We start from the raw sequence: 15,331 nt of genomic DNA, 5'->3' as shown, positions 1-15,331 counted from the left end.
CGCTAGTTGTAAGTCACTGGAAATTATGTCTTGTATAAAGTCACTGTTACTGCAAAAAAACAAAAAATAAACAAACAAAAAAAAAATCCGAGCTTACTCCTAACTCTTAGTTCTCTAGGAGTTATTAGCTTAAAAAATATCTCTGCCCACACTTACCTTCCTGTTTGTTTAAAAAACTGTTCCTCAAATTCTCTCAAGGCTTTCCGAAGTCTCTTCTTATCAGCCCTAGTTTCTCGGAGATGGTCAAGAAGTACAGGCCTGTATCAGGTAGAATATATATTTGCCATTATGGAGCTCTGGCATAACTGAGAGAGATGAGCAGAGTTAGCTATTTAGCAAGAAGCTATTATGATACAGAAGTGTTCTACTTAAAAGAGTGCCTTTTGAATAAGGATGACACATGTAGAGCCTGACCAGAGGGGAACACATGGCAGGGGGCATCACAGAGGATGAAAATAACATCATCAGAAGATGGAAAGGACAGATGGGAGGCAAGCAGACTGAGTCCATTATAAAAAGTGGGGACAGTAAAGGCCACATGAGTGCATGAGGGAGAAAGCATTTTGGAGGCACACTCATCAGTTATCTGGTGACAGACTGAAGAGAGGCTAGAGGGAGAGATTTTAAAAAGAAGTCTACTCTGAATCTCCACTGTAGGGGGAATATCAAAACCCTTGGGAATGAAACAAAGCCCCAAAGAAAGCTGTAATTACGTTGCAGATTCTACTTACTTCATTCTAAGAGAGAAAAGTCAACTACTGACTTGACAGCAGGAGGCTTTACCTGGGGAGCTTGTGTCTGGTTTCAGAAACTCTGTGAACTCCCTGAGTGTTATGGGCATTTTCTATAAATATATGGGCATTTTCTATAAAGAAAATGATTCCACTGCTTTCCAAAGAGCCCTACACACTCCCTCCCACCCACCCCCGTCAAAAAAAGTACACTTGCTTTAGAACAGCCTGCCAGCCAACCAAGAAAGAGGAGAAAGGGAGGGAAGAAGGAGAGAAGAAGTCAGGGAGGGAGGGAAAGAGGGAAAAATGGAGGAAGAGGGAAGATTGATGTTCTGCTTCCAAACAGGTCACTCTTCTCTCAGCTGAAACTGCGGTGCCAGCTGATAACAAGCACACTAAAAATCTCAGCTTACAACTTAGTCCTTGGTCTTGTCTCAGGTATTTGTGGGGATTACATCCCTTTCTTGGGGCATATATACTCACCACACTGTTAAATGTGTTTAAAAAAACTCATAATCTGGCCTATAATATACAAATGAAAGAAGGCCAAATGATCAGAGGAAGGCCAGCTACTGAATAATATTAATAATGACACTAATGAAAATCCAAATGGCTCCTGACTGAGGACCCATTAGAAGAAAAAGGTCAGCTCATTTACTTAAATCCCAGTCTGGCAAAACCATTTTATCTAGATAGAATAGACGAGAATAAAGGTCCTGACAACTTTTGGCCCAACACAGAATCCCAATTCCTTTTGTTCTAGCATCATCAAAGGCCAACACTGCCAGGCATTAGACTGGTACCAGATCCTGCTGAAATGAGATGCAGGAGTAGAAAACTGAACATCAGCACTTATGACATCTTTAGGACCATACTGGGCTTCCCAGGTGGCTCAGACTAGATAGAGAATCTGCCTGCAGGAGGCCTGGGTTCAACCCCTGGGTCAGGAAGATCCCCTGGAGGAGGGCATGGCAACCCACTCCAGCATTCTTGCCTTGAGAACTCCGTGGACAGAGGAGACTGGCAGGCTACAGTCCATGGGGTTGCAAAGAGTCAGATATGACTGAGCGACTAACACTTTCTTCACTTTACGACCTTATTAGGAGCCTTGGTTCCTCATGGCTTTGTCTCCTCAATTTCCCTGTTAGGAGGATAACCAGATTGTGTTTTCTGGTAAATGGCATTTTTTAGAGAGTGTAATAGCTCTTCTGAGTTGTATATGGTGTGTACATATAAGGTCCCCCAGACCAGAAGTAGTTCCAACACGACTCCACGCTTAGGACTCACACTCACATGGTAGCCTCGTGTAAATTGGACATGGAGAGGGTTGGTGGTTTGACTTCCTTCTTTTCATCGGGGAGCAGGAGCTTCACGGGCTCAGTCTCATCAGAGTGTGCGAGGTGATCGCCAGCAGGAGGGTGAGATGCTGGGTTTGGCAAAGAAGGCTGCTGACTTCCCTGTGGACAGTCTTCATCAGAGTCTTCTTCCTCCTGCTTATCATAAGAAGAGTTCAGTAGAGTCACAAAGTGCTAAGTGCCTCTTAGGGAAGCAGAAACAGGAAAAGGGAACCATAAACAGACACCATGAAAACAGTAGGTGACCCCTGTGCCTACTGAGAACCAAGAGGAATGCTAGCTCCGTTGCATCAGAAGAAAGTTAGCAGAAGCTAATAAGCAAATGAAGCACCCATGCTGGGCTAAAGTGCTTACCAAGCTCAGCTTCCTCTGCCGGCCAAAGAAGGCACAGACAACGGGGATGTGTTCCAGTCTGGGCTGCACTGCCTAGTAATCTTCCCTCCCCCAGACTTATGGGCCCCAGCCTCATAAGAGTTAGCATGGGTGAGCAGAGATGGACCACAGGCCTCTGTGTCCTCCTGTCGCCCAAATCAGGCCCTGGTCTGGGCTCAGATACAGAGAATACTCAGAAAATGGACAAATTCAGGGAACCGCTTCATGAAGGCCAAAAACAAAATGGAGATTCTCCGTAACCTGTTTTGATAATGCTTGTCACAACCAGAAGATTTTCTTGCAAGGAAATCTGAGAACCATTCCCTGTTTTAAATTACGCTTCCTTAACGGGAAAATCTCAAAGAGTATGAATCACTATGTCTCTGTGTTTAGAGTTGTGGAAGTATAAATGTACTGGAGTATACTTAAATTTGTATCTGTTAATATTCCTTTTCTTTTAATACTGACATCTTGAGCAAGTGACTGTTCTAATATTGGTGGTGTAGGATTTGTGGTGCTTTTCTAGTTCTGTATTCCCATAAATCATTCTTAATTAAAAGTAGTCTAACCTGATTTCAGTATTCATATTTTCTATTGAAATAAATCTGCTTCTGTCTTACACAGTGATGGTCAAATGGTACCAAAAACAAATGCAGCATTATTATGAAAGAACACACAAATCAATTTTCATATTAAAGGAGAAAAATTAACAACACCCAGACTAGAACAGGTTCTGTTTTGTCTAGCTGTGCTGTTGTAAATTAGGTAATGCCAAAACAATGAAAGAAAATGCTAAAACTGGCTTCAAAAATAGACTCGCTATATAATCCTGTTTCACAGTAGTTTTAATTAACAGCCACTGTTAAGTACAGTGTGGGAGCTGAGGGAGACCTCGGTTCTACGCTGTGACACAACTGGCCGTGTGGGCAGGATATCCTGCCAAGAAGGCTTGCTTACCCTCTCCTGGCGCCGCCTCCCTAACTAAATATCAGTACAAAGCACAAGGACAGGTTAGTAGTGAAGGCAAGCTTCCCGACTTACAATTGTTGGAATAAGGGAAGGTGTGGACAAGATTTGCTTGATAATTCTGTATCGGTCATAAAGAGGCTTTATGAGGTTCTTGTCTTGCTTCGTTACCTGGAAAACATGACATTATTGTTCCTTTCTCAAACAAGAATGAAAACACATCAATGCTTTTAACAGGACCAAAAAAAAAAAAAAAGTTTTGAAGCCTAAAAGTAAGGGATTACAGTACTAAAATGCAATAGTAATCTTCAAAAGGTAGGTCATTGATAAGATACAGTATGAAGCACATGCCAATTTTCTTCTAGGAAAAGTTTCTTAAAGGAGAGGTCCAAGTTGAGAAAGATGTTTTTAGAGCTTACTAGAGGAATCCTCAGTGTTTAAATGGTAAGGTGCCTTTAATTATTTAATTAAAGAATTAATAATTCTTTATTTCTTCATTCTTAAAGAAACTAATGGATGACTGAGGCTATCAATTTTTCTTCTGGAACATGTATTTTATCTGGACTTTCAAGATTCTACCCACAGACACCAACCCTGTCCAGGTCTTTGTCACTACATTCTTGGATTATATGCTATCTTACTGGCTAAATCTGACATAAACTAAATATTTTGGATAAAACAATAAACCTCTCTGGATTCTCAATTTCCTACCTATACAACAAGGATGTTGGGAGTTTAAAAAGTTCCTTCCAACCAAAAAAAGTGTATAACCTCTTGGCCCACCAATCCATTCTGCCCTTTGACTCATCCCTAAACACTACTTTTCCCATGCCACAGGGTACACACAATTCTAAATGGTTTCCTACTTCCCTATTAACCATCTGCCTAACTACCTACCTACCTCTCCATCCAAAATGACCAAACTCCTCTGCTTGCTCTGGTTTTCCTTCCTGATGTGTGTCCCACATGACGTTTCTATATATTCACCACACCCAGACTCTGTTTCCCTCTGGCCCCATGGATCTCACTCGGCAGGTGGTGGGAAGGAAACGGTACAAATAGCACACGGCACAACCACCCCAGGGTCCTGACTCTGCCCTCCAGAGCCCCCATGAGAACCCTGGAGGAAGAGAAAATGGCTCAAACGTGTACGGTTTCAGCCTTCTAGCTATTCTCCATCCCAGCTGAGAACCATTCTGGCCTCTGCTGATCTTTCTTCACAGAGAAAAGGAAGTGAAGCATTTCTGTATCTTGCTGCCCGGGCCTCACCTGTTGTCTGTGTTGTAGTCTTGTCTGCCCAGATAAATTACATCATGTATTTCTTCAAATTCTCATGGTCCACATGTATATGCTTTCCTACCCCCCATCTAATAACCCAGGTTTTTATATATAGTAAAAGTAGTCTGATTTTTAGCAATCTTCATAGAAATTCCACAGGCTATCTGACCCAAGGCTCTTTTATTTTCAGTAGAAAGAAAGACCACCTCTCTATGTTCAGTTCATTTATTGGTTAAGTAACCCCAAGAACCTTTCATTTTCTAGCCCAATCATTCCTTAAAGGTTTTCTTAGTCATGATACATTTTTACACATGAAAAATCCACATATTACATAGGATTTTAACAGGTGACAAAGAAAAAAATTTCTCAATTCATAAAACATTGAAATGATCTTTTATTCAGTATCTTATTGGGACTTATATTCCATAGAAAGCACTTTGAAAGGGGTGCATTTAACTATTATTGGCATCTCTCTATTGCAGTTTGATTTTTGTGATTTTCCTTATTTTTACAATAAAAATATTTTATATTGTCTGGATTCTATAAAAGCTAAATTTAGTCTTAAACGAGAAAAAGAAAAGAGTGACCAAAAAGTAAGTTAGAATGATGAATGCTATTACAGAAAGGTTCCTTCCACAGATGCTAGATAAAAGTCAGAGCAGGTATATAACATATGGAATTCATCTTTCACTCGAATGATTCTATGATTTACTCTTAGGATCACTATTAAAGTAATCCCCAAAGACAGATGTGAGGGTTCAATGGCCATAAGTACAGGACACTGCCAAAACTTTAATGCCTTCAGTGCTTATCCTCGAATACATTTGGACAGGACAGCAGGCTGCCTGAAGAAGAAGGCTTAGTGGTGAGACATGCCAGGAGCTGTCTTCCACTCAGGGGCCTGTGGAGAGTAGCTATCACGAGGCCTGCAAAGTGGATCTTCACGGAGGAAAATGAGTCGAGGTAGGCTCTGCAGGACAGGTACCTCCAATCAAGGGGCAGAGACACATTCGACTCAGCTATTCTTCATTCCTCGGCCACTTTCTACTGAGATTCAGACCATTTTCTCTCTGAGTCCAATGGCTCTTTCTGAAATGCATCCTGCTCCCCAACTCTGCATATTAGTGGCTGGCTATGACATAGTAGTAGTATCTAACTTATGTTTTTTTATTTAAATGGAGAAAACAAGGACCATGTTGAATAACCTGCAAGAGCCAGAGAGAGATCCAGAGCATGAATGGGTAGTCTGATCTTAAAGATAAATTTAAGGATATAAACCTTGAAGCTAAATGACCCTTCCTTCCTGCTCCTCCATTTTTATGGCATCAGAAAAAAGACTTCAAGAAGGATAAGCAAGAGGGGACCATGCATAGAAGGAAATTTGACAAGCTTTGTTGACAACTTGACATCTCCATCGTAAAAACTGCCCCACCCCACCCCATCCAGGAGGTTATTCCAATCACCAAGGTCTGGAATGGCTGCCCCGAGCAAGCTGGTTTTCCAAGCAGAGCTGCTGCTGAGTGGTCAGCCCCAGTGTCCATTCTTTCTGGGCCCTGGTCAGACAGTCGTTAGAGAAAAAACTGCTGCAGCCTAAGTGCTTTTACCACCATCCCTGTTTCCTTTCTCCCCATGGTATTGGTCCCTGTGTTCTTTCACAGGAAACCACAGAAACATAAAAATCACTCAAATCGTCACCATATAAACAAGCTCTCTCTTGCAGAGGGAGGCAGAACTGACATTCCCCTCTCTGGACAGAGAGTGATGGGAATCCATTATTCTTTAGCCTTAAGGACTCAAGTTCTGTCAAACTTTCCCTGAGTCTGTCTCCCCAAGCCCTCACTGAGGGAGACAGTCTGTGTGGAACAAATCTGTTTCAACTAACCAGTCAGTCCAACAACACAGGAGGTCACTAGTGAACATCACCATGCAAAACAGCTGCTGGAGAGGATGGCCAGGTCAGCTCAGGTTTCCAAGCATATGCAGATCAATGTTGGCCTTGAAAAGAGAGGCCGCAAGTTCAGATAACTGGCTTCAAAAATTACACACTATATTTAATTTGGAAAATTATGGACTCTCTGAACTTTAGATTCTTAATATGCAAAATGAGGATTATTTTTAATTATCTTATGTAAATATCCCTGGCACAGAGTCAGGCAACTAAATGTTATTTAAGTCATCAAACTACTTGATTTGCGGTTACCATCAAGGTTGTAAATTACTAAAAGAGGAAACCATGGTGCTATTAAAGCATAAGTTTAATAAATAATGAGAAACTATGTCAATATGAATATGCAAAATGAAAAAAAGGATTCATAATTATGTAGACTGCTACCTTTTTTTAAGGGGCGAGTTAAGAATGTATATTGATCCTTTCTTGTATATGCCTTATATAGAAACTCCAAAAGGACACAAAAAACATTACTAACAACAGCTGCACCTGCTCAGGGGTGGGAGACCTCAGAACTGGAGCTGGCAGACAGGGAGGAGTCTTTTTAATGTGTAGCTTTTTCTGTTCTTTCAACTATGTGAGAAAGTATCACCTATTCAGAAAATTAAAATTTTTTGAAAGGATAAATAGACAAAAGAACTTGATGGGATATTCCTTTTGGTGCCTTTTACCCTTCCTCCAATGCACAACTCACTAATCCATGATTAAATTTATTTCATCTTTATAATTATTATGTTTTTTAAAAATCTGCTTTTCTCTTCAGAGACACTACAGTTGATGAAGGGGCAGCAGTAGTAATGGTCATTACTCACCCACATGTAAATCTGTGCTGTGCGCCTGACCCCACCTACAGTTCTTGGGAGGGACAATAAAAAGGGGAGAGGTGCCAGTTCCAATTCAGCATTTCAGAGGAAGACATAAACAGGCATCATAATCAGAACTGAGGGGTGATTCACTCATTTTCAGGGCTCAATGCACACCCTGTGACCCGGAAGTGACTATCTCCAAAAATCACCCACAGATGATAGAGGGAGAAAATCACTCAGTGGCAGGATCTGAACTGACAAGGCCATGCTGTAGGGTCCCCTGCATTTGTCAGTTTTAGGATGAGCTCTGACTAAACACCAATGGCAAAAATTTCAGGAAGAGTCATAAAAAAGGCATCTCTAGAAAAGAAAGAACTCATCTTGAAAGCTTTAATATTTAATGCATTTTAAGCAGTAAAGCAAAGACCCTAAATGAAAATCATCCATCATTTTGAGTTTAAAGAAATGGGACCTAATGAGATCACCTCAAATGCTAATCAGTTCCCTAAGGAGCCAAGAATAACACTATCTTAGAAATTTTCAGTCCTCCCTTTGCGTCTTCTGTGGCTTCTAGACTCCCCCCTTAGGAACCATCCATAGCTGCCCGGCCACGTCAGGTTGGCTGTGTGAAGTTCTCCCAGAACAATCCTGCAGCTTTAGGTCCTGAGACACACACATTCCACAGCAGGTGATATCTGTTTAAAGAATCTAACTTTAGCCTACTACAGCGATACGAGGCTTCTCTGAAGGGACTTCTGACACTAGGAGTTCCCTGGTGGCTCAGATGGTTAAGAATGCAACGCAGGAGACCCAGGTTCAATCCCTGGGCTGGAAAGATCCCCCGGAGAAAAAGATGGCTACCCACTCCAATATTCTGGAGAATTCCATGGACAGAGGAGCCTGACGGGCTACAGTCCATGGGGTCACAAAGACTCAAACACAACTAAGCAGCTTTCACTTTTCACTTTCTGACACTAAACAGTTCAACAGATGGCTGATTCATGGCAATGTATGGCAAAAAACCTTCACAGTATTGGAAAGTAATTATCTTCCAATCAGTAAAATAAAATAATAGAAATAAACAGCCATTTAAACAAGGATGACTTCTAGAGAACTCAGAGTTTTTCTGACCTTCAGACTTTCACTTACATGTTTTTATTTGACTTAAATGCCTCAGCAGGGTGACGGACCATCCCAGTTTTCCAAGGACTGAGGCTTTTGGTGGGCCATGGAATTCTCGGTGCTAAAGTTAGGAAAGTCTAGGGAAAGCTGGGATGGTGGGTCACCCTACTCATGAAATATCTTAAAACAAGTATGTCTGAAACAGACCTGCTAAGCTTCCTCTCCTACCCTCAGTGTGCGCCCCTCTAGTTTTTCCCCATCAGTAATGGACCCATCTCCTTTCCTTCACTCCCTACCACCCAGTGATTCAGCACATCCTTTGATTCTACAACCTAAATAGAGTTTGAATGCATCTGCTTCTTTCCATCTCCACAGTGAACATCTAGTCCAAGCCACCCATTTCTTTCACCTTCCCGTTTCCGCTCATTTTCCTATGATTTATTCTGCATAGATCAATCAGGAAGATCTTTTATGTGTAAATCACACCATGCCACTTTCACACTTGGAACCATTCAACAGTTTCCTGATACTTTCAGTGGCCTGGGAGCTCCTGTGTTATGGGCCCTGACCTGTCTTTTCTGACTTCATCTCATGCAGCCCGGTGCACTAGCACTCAGACCTGAGAATTCCAACCACCGACGAGCTCTTCCTTCAAAGGCCGCCGTACTTGCAGTTCCATCTATCTGGAATGCTCTTTGCTGCTCTCTTGGCCTGCTGATTCTTTTGCATTAAATGTCACAGGACTTCCTCACCACACTATATAATACAGAAACCATTCTTATTATTTTCTATCATATCATGTTTCTTTGCACAGTACTTATCAAAATCTTTAATGGTTTTATCTATTGAGTTATTTCTTATATCCCAACTCCCAGAAAAACATGAGCACCATGAAGGCAGTAACCCACATCACTTTACTATCTTGTTAATCTTTTTATCCAGCACATACCACAGTTCATAACACTGATAGGCACTCAGATCTTTTTGCAAATGAATGACTGCCCACCAGTTACCAGGCATCGCCCTTTATTGTCAAAACAACTATATTAATAGGTATTATCTGTATTTTTATTGATGAGGAAGTTGAATATCAGAGAATTAGTTCACTTGTGAAGCATACATAACTAGAAAGTGGCTTATTCAAGGACAGAGTCCTGCTCTAAGTGTTATATGTTGCTTTTATAGATGTGGTCAAAGTAACTATAAAATATAGGAAAGACCATCAGAAGCACTAAAGAATGGAAAACCACAGATGTGCCTGAAAATGTGAGCATGTCATGTGTCTACACACACACACACACACACACACACACAGAGTTATCTACTTACCCAAGGACCGTGACAAAGTCTAGAACCTTTGTGAGTGGGAGGAGGGGATACATTGGCTGAGTGAAGATCACTCATCACGACACACTGGTTATTTTTAAGTTGAATGCTATTTCTTAATGACAGAGGTATCCAAGGGCCCATTTCTACTTGTATATCATATGCACCAAGAAGGGGAAACAGTAAGCCTTTTGGGATTTGGCATATGTTGCCATCTTAAGATCTAGACTAGATAATGTAAATACAACAGAACAAGTAAAGCCAGCATTCTCCTCAAGAGGACTTCATTTCAAAGTCTAATATGCTAGTCTGTTCATTCATAAATCCATTCACCCTGCAAACACTTACTCAATACCTACTATGTACAGACACTAAGGATTGTAAGTAATAAACAGCCTAAGCTTTACTCAAGAAGTTGTCAAGTACCGTGAGAGACAGAAAATGGCACACAGAATAGTTAAGAGCTATGTTAGGGTATTACTTAGTTGTTAAGTCATGTCTGACTCTTTTGTGACCCCATGGACTGTAGCCTCTGTCCATGGGATTTCCCAGGCAAGAATATTGGAGTGGGTTGCCATTTCCTCCTTCAGGGGATCTTTCTGACCAAGGATTGAACCCATGTCTCCTGTATTGGCAGGCAGATTCTTTACCACTGAGCCACCAGGGAAGCCCTATGTTATGGTAGCTATAGATTATTCAAGAAATGAAAGAACCCTGCTACTCAGAGTTCAGACAGAAAGGACTACTAGGAAGGTTCCTTGGCATTAGTAAAATGTGAGCATAGATATGCAGGAGAGGAGGGACTAACCAGGTAAGTACTAATTGGTTTCATCATCTTTTTTTGTAAAATATAATACATCTTTTCTTTGAGCTCATATATCCAAATGTGTAACTGACAACTGTATCTGGGTATCTCACCAAGATTTCAAAACTAAGATGTCTAAGCTGAAGTCTTCAGGTATGTTACCTAGCACTCCTCAAGAAACCCTACCTCTCTATCCTTATGATATGAAATATTAAACCATAGTCACATGGCATTTACTCTCTGTGCCCAAATTCATAAGGACAACATTCAAACCAGAGTATGGCTCATTCAAGTAACCCTAACTTGACTACATCTATAAAGACCCTGGGCTTCCCAGGTGGCTCAGTGGTAAAGAATTCACTTGCCAATGAAAGAGACTCAGGAGACTTGAGTTCAATCCCCAGGTTGGGAAGATCCCCTGGAGGAAGAAATGGTCACTCACTCCAGTATTCTTGCCAGAAAAATCCCAGGGACAGAGGAGCCTGGTGGGCTAAGTCCATGGGGGTGTGCACGCACACACACACACACATACACACACGGTAAAATGAGGCTATAATCCTAGTATTGGGTTCATTTGCTAACTTATCAGGGGAACGTAAGGGAGAACAAGATATGATATACGCTAGCGTCTTTCCCATTTTTCTGTCATCAACATGCAACACTATAACCTTCAGAATGGCAACACCCAGAACCATGTGGCAATACTGTAGGTCATAGCTAACAGCCCACTAGGAACTCATCTGACTGAAATTTCAGAGCCAGTCTCACAAAGATGTTTATGTGTACAAACTGGTCAAAACCATGGTCTTACTGGCACCATGTGGAGTGCTGGGGCCCTGTGAAGGCTGGTGAGGTACCTTAGGATCCTCCTGGGAAGGAAGCTGCTCTCTTTTCTCCTTCAGGCAGCTCAGCACAGCATCTGGAGTCTCCTCTCCCGAGGAGCTCGGCTCAGGGCCCACAGCCTCCGGCTTCCCATTCTCTCTTGGGACTGTGGGTTGCTCACAGGGCGGGATCCTAGGTGGGCCTTTGGGAGCACTCCCTTGCTCTTCCGACAGCTTCAGCTTTAGTTCTAAGAGAAATGTGATGAGTTACCATGAGCACGCAGACTCATTGGTCTAATAAGAGCAGAGAGCCTTTCAGGAATTTCTCCCCTGATGCCGAGTGGAAATGAACAGTGCTGACCATGGCTTTCCACAGGGCAAGGGCAGCCTTAATAACCAAGGCTAGCAGCACACACTCCCCATCAGATGTGAAAATAGAGGGCTCTTGAGGCAAGGATCTCATAGAAGTAGAAGGATCATGAATGGTTTAGATTTCAGAGGAAGAAGACCAGAGGTACTTGGCCCCAAAGTTTTCACCTGTTATCTGCCACAGCACCTGAAATACTACGCTCAAAGATTCCTTTCCTCGGGTTTTGAAAGTTGTGCAGTCATGAAGAGCCCCCTGTGGAAATGCAAGGTCTACTGGAAGATATTACACAGGCAGTCATCTGAGGATATATAGGAGGGGCAGGGAACAGGAGACAGAGTGCCAGTCCCAACCTGACAGATCTCACAATTTTGTCTTAATGCCAGTATTTAAAATCCAGAAATCACCATTATTGCAATGTGGCTTTATATAAACCTACATAATTAAAAATAAAAGGGCCACCTGGGACTTATTAGGAAATTCCATTTCAGAATATGCTAGGGGACTGGTCTTTTGAATGAGGCATCATTTATATTGATTTCTCAATTACATAGCACATTGTCTTTGTTTGATGTTTGTTTTTTAGTTAGGCTCTGGCGTGGTGTTTAAACACTGCATATTTTATAAACCTGCTACATCACTACAGTTTAATACCACTGAATTAATTTAATATTCCTTTCCAGTTCTTTATCACCATCCTTCTAGAAATCTGGAAAAGCTCCTATGTCTCTAGGTATTGAGATAAAAATGTAGGAAGAGGAAGAAAATAAATTTTTATTGGTAAATAACTACAATCCCTTAAAATGGATTTGAGAGTTAATTAACACTCAGACCACCATCTCCAGAGAGACAAAGAAAGGAGGAGACTGGATTAGGAGGCAAGAGAACCTAGTTTTACTCTGAACTCACCACCTTCCAGACATGTCACCGTCCCCTCTCTCTGGACATAAATATCCTCCTCTGTGCAGTTTGGGTTTGTGGAATCAACGACTGCTCAGGCCTCTTTCTAACATCCAAAAACCCAACAACCCAAGGAGGTGAACACTCCACGTTGAAATGTTCCTGGCACTGAAGTGAATCATTCCCCCTGGGAGGCTGGATTTCCTCAGTCCCTTTATAGGCAGATGTATTCAATGGGATCAAACAATGAAGGGGACCCAGGACTCTTTAAGACAGGGCCTCCAAGCTCGGCAGGAGACAAGGTTAAAGAAGGCCCAGGCAGAAGAGAATCCAAAACTGCTTGGAGCATGTTATCACAATTTTAACTGCTTCCTTCCTTAAAAAGGAGACTCCCTTGCTAGCATTTACCTTTGAGCTGTTTACGACCTTTAGCCAAATCATTCATCCATTTCAGGACTTCAGGATTAGAGGTCTTGTCACCATGGGAAGGCTGCGAGGGAGGGGGAAATGGGGGTAGAAGGAGGGAAAGGGAGGGAGGGAGGGGAAAAAAGAGAGAAAAGGAAAAAAACAAAAAACAAATGTTAAGCAGCTGAAGCACACAAAGATAGTTCAGGAACATATATAAAGCTGGGAGGGAACTTCAGGCAAGCTATCTCCAGCAGATGAAGTTGCATCTGAGAAGCAGAGCAAACATTCCTGACTTCCTCCACTCTTTCATCCTTGCCATGAACCTTGTTTCTAAACATGCCTGGTCACCCAGCATTTTTACACAGTCCTCACCATGCCAGTGCCCCATAAAGTCTACCTCTCAATCACCTTGTGGGCTACCCACACCTGACACCCCACGGCCAGGTCATTCTTTATATCAACTTAGAGGGCTGCTGCTGCTGCTGCTGCTAAGTCACTTCAGTCGTGTCTGACTCTGTGCCACCCCATAGACGGCAGCCCACCAAGCTCTCCTGTCCCTGGGATTCTCCAGGCAAGAACACTGGAGTGGGTCGCCATTTCCTCCTCCAATGCATGAAAGTGAAAAGTGAAAGTGAAGCCACTCAGTTGTGTCCGGCCCTCAGCGACCCCAAGGACTGCAGCCTTCCAGGCTCCTCCGTCCATGGGATTTTCCAGGCAAGAGTACTGGAGTGGGGTGCCATTGCCTTGCCTCTGTTCATGGTTTATGACCACACCTGTCTAGGGAATACTACAAACTGGAAGCTTTAGCTCCTACCAGTCACAAGCTCCAAGCTGAAGAAAGGAGACCCCAGGATCTCTAAAACTTTGTAAGTCTGAGAAGTCAGTATTTATGGAAGAATCCTCATCCTCAGATTTCAACTCCTCACTGTTTATAGACTTACTATCCAGATGGAGTAGCATTAAAGTAAAGATTAACCATATGAGTGTGGACTTGGGCAAATTATTTAGCCTCCCCATGCCCCAATTTCATCTATCAAATGAGGATTTAATAGCATCTTTTTCATAAGGTTTCTATTAGGGATAAATCAGTGAATATGCATGAAACATGATGAGTCTGAAACATGATGAATATGCATGAAAAAAGTCCCAGGCACACGCTAAACACTATCAGTGTGTTAGCTAGAATTTAAAATAGTATTATTGCTATCTTTACTCGGATACCATACTAGGATAGTATGTCCTCACTAGTAACTAATCACACTTGGATGTGGCAATAAGAATATAGCTTTAATTTTAGAAGAATATGACTCTATTCATACAAATCATTTATCTTGAGTTCTGGATTTCTTTTCAGAGTATAAAAGTGAATTTTCTATAGAAAAGAGAAACCAGGAGAGAAGAACAGCAAATATACCCACTCTGGTAACATAAACACAGGCTCAAGAAAATGAGTGGTTACTTTGAACTGGGGATATAGTAATACAAAGAGCTATATAGGCATGCTCAAGAAGACATCATAAACACTGTCATAATAGCCAGAAATGTGTGCAATGTTAGTGACAAGACTGGCGGCTCTGCTGTGATTAAGAATCTATTAAATCCATGTAACATCAGCAAGGTGTTGGTGAGACAGAGAGACATGGGGAGAAGACCGTGTTCCTCTCAAGTCTGAAGAAAGAAACAGTACTCATGTAAGAGGATCATCAAATGTACACGGGATTAGATGTTTTAATTGTGAAACACAAAACATGGTTCTGTCACTTCTATAGAGATGCAAAATCCATAAAGTTTAAAATCAAGATGCAAAATAACACTGAGGAAGATTCCCCTCCCCCCGCCTTCATGGAAGTCCAGTGATTTTTTTTTCCCTACAGGAGCCCAGAAGGGAGACTCTGGTTTCCAGGAGGGAAGCCCTGGTTTCAGGACCACGGACAGCGACACAGGGACACACCTCCAACGGCTGCTCCTGGTCCTACCCACGGTCTGCTAGAACGACCCCCTGATACAATGTGGAGTACTCTGGCTGTGCCTAACAGTCTGGTTATGTGAACAGTCAATATTTTACACTTGGTTTCTCAAAATCCTCACAGAAATCTCCACATGGATCTGAAAACACATCCTGTTCT

General features: G+C 42.1%; 1 protein-coding gene across 8 annotated transcripts in view; it reads right to left on the bottom strand.

Annotated features, from left to right (window-relative positions):
- FAM13C (family with sequence similarity 13 member C) overlaps window positions 1-15,331 on the bottom strand; it is a 141,800-nt gene that overhangs the window by 2,421 nt on the left and 124,048 nt on the right. For 5 of the 8 annotated variants that reach the window (XM_070364556.1, XM_070364559.1, XM_070364558.1 and 2 more), the window contains 5 exons: window positions 13,206-13,287; window positions 11,567-11,778; window positions 3,500-3,595; window positions 2,025-2,224; window positions 157-258 (listed from right to left, as the gene is read on the bottom strand). In XM_070364556.1, the coding sequence (XP_070220657.1) occupies window positions 157-258; window positions 2,025-2,224; window positions 3,500-3,595; window positions 11,567-11,778; window positions 13,206-13,287 (692 nt within the window). The remainder of the gene's footprint in view (window positions 1-156; window positions 259-2,024; window positions 2,225-3,499; window positions 3,596-11,566; window positions 11,779-13,205; window positions 13,288-15,331) is intronic. The other 3 variants (XM_070364555.1, XM_070364560.1, XM_070364561.1) reach the window with 3 other exon arrangements.

Source organism: Bos mutus, chromosome 28 (assembly GCF_027580195.1).
Source record: "Bos mutus isolate GX-2022 chromosome 28, NWIPB_WYAK_1.1, whole genome shotgun sequence".
NCBI classification, from domain to species: Eukaryota; Metazoa; Chordata; class Mammalia; order Artiodactyla; family Bovidae; genus Bos; species Bos mutus.
This window is presented reverse-complemented; position numbering and strand designations above follow the sequence as displayed.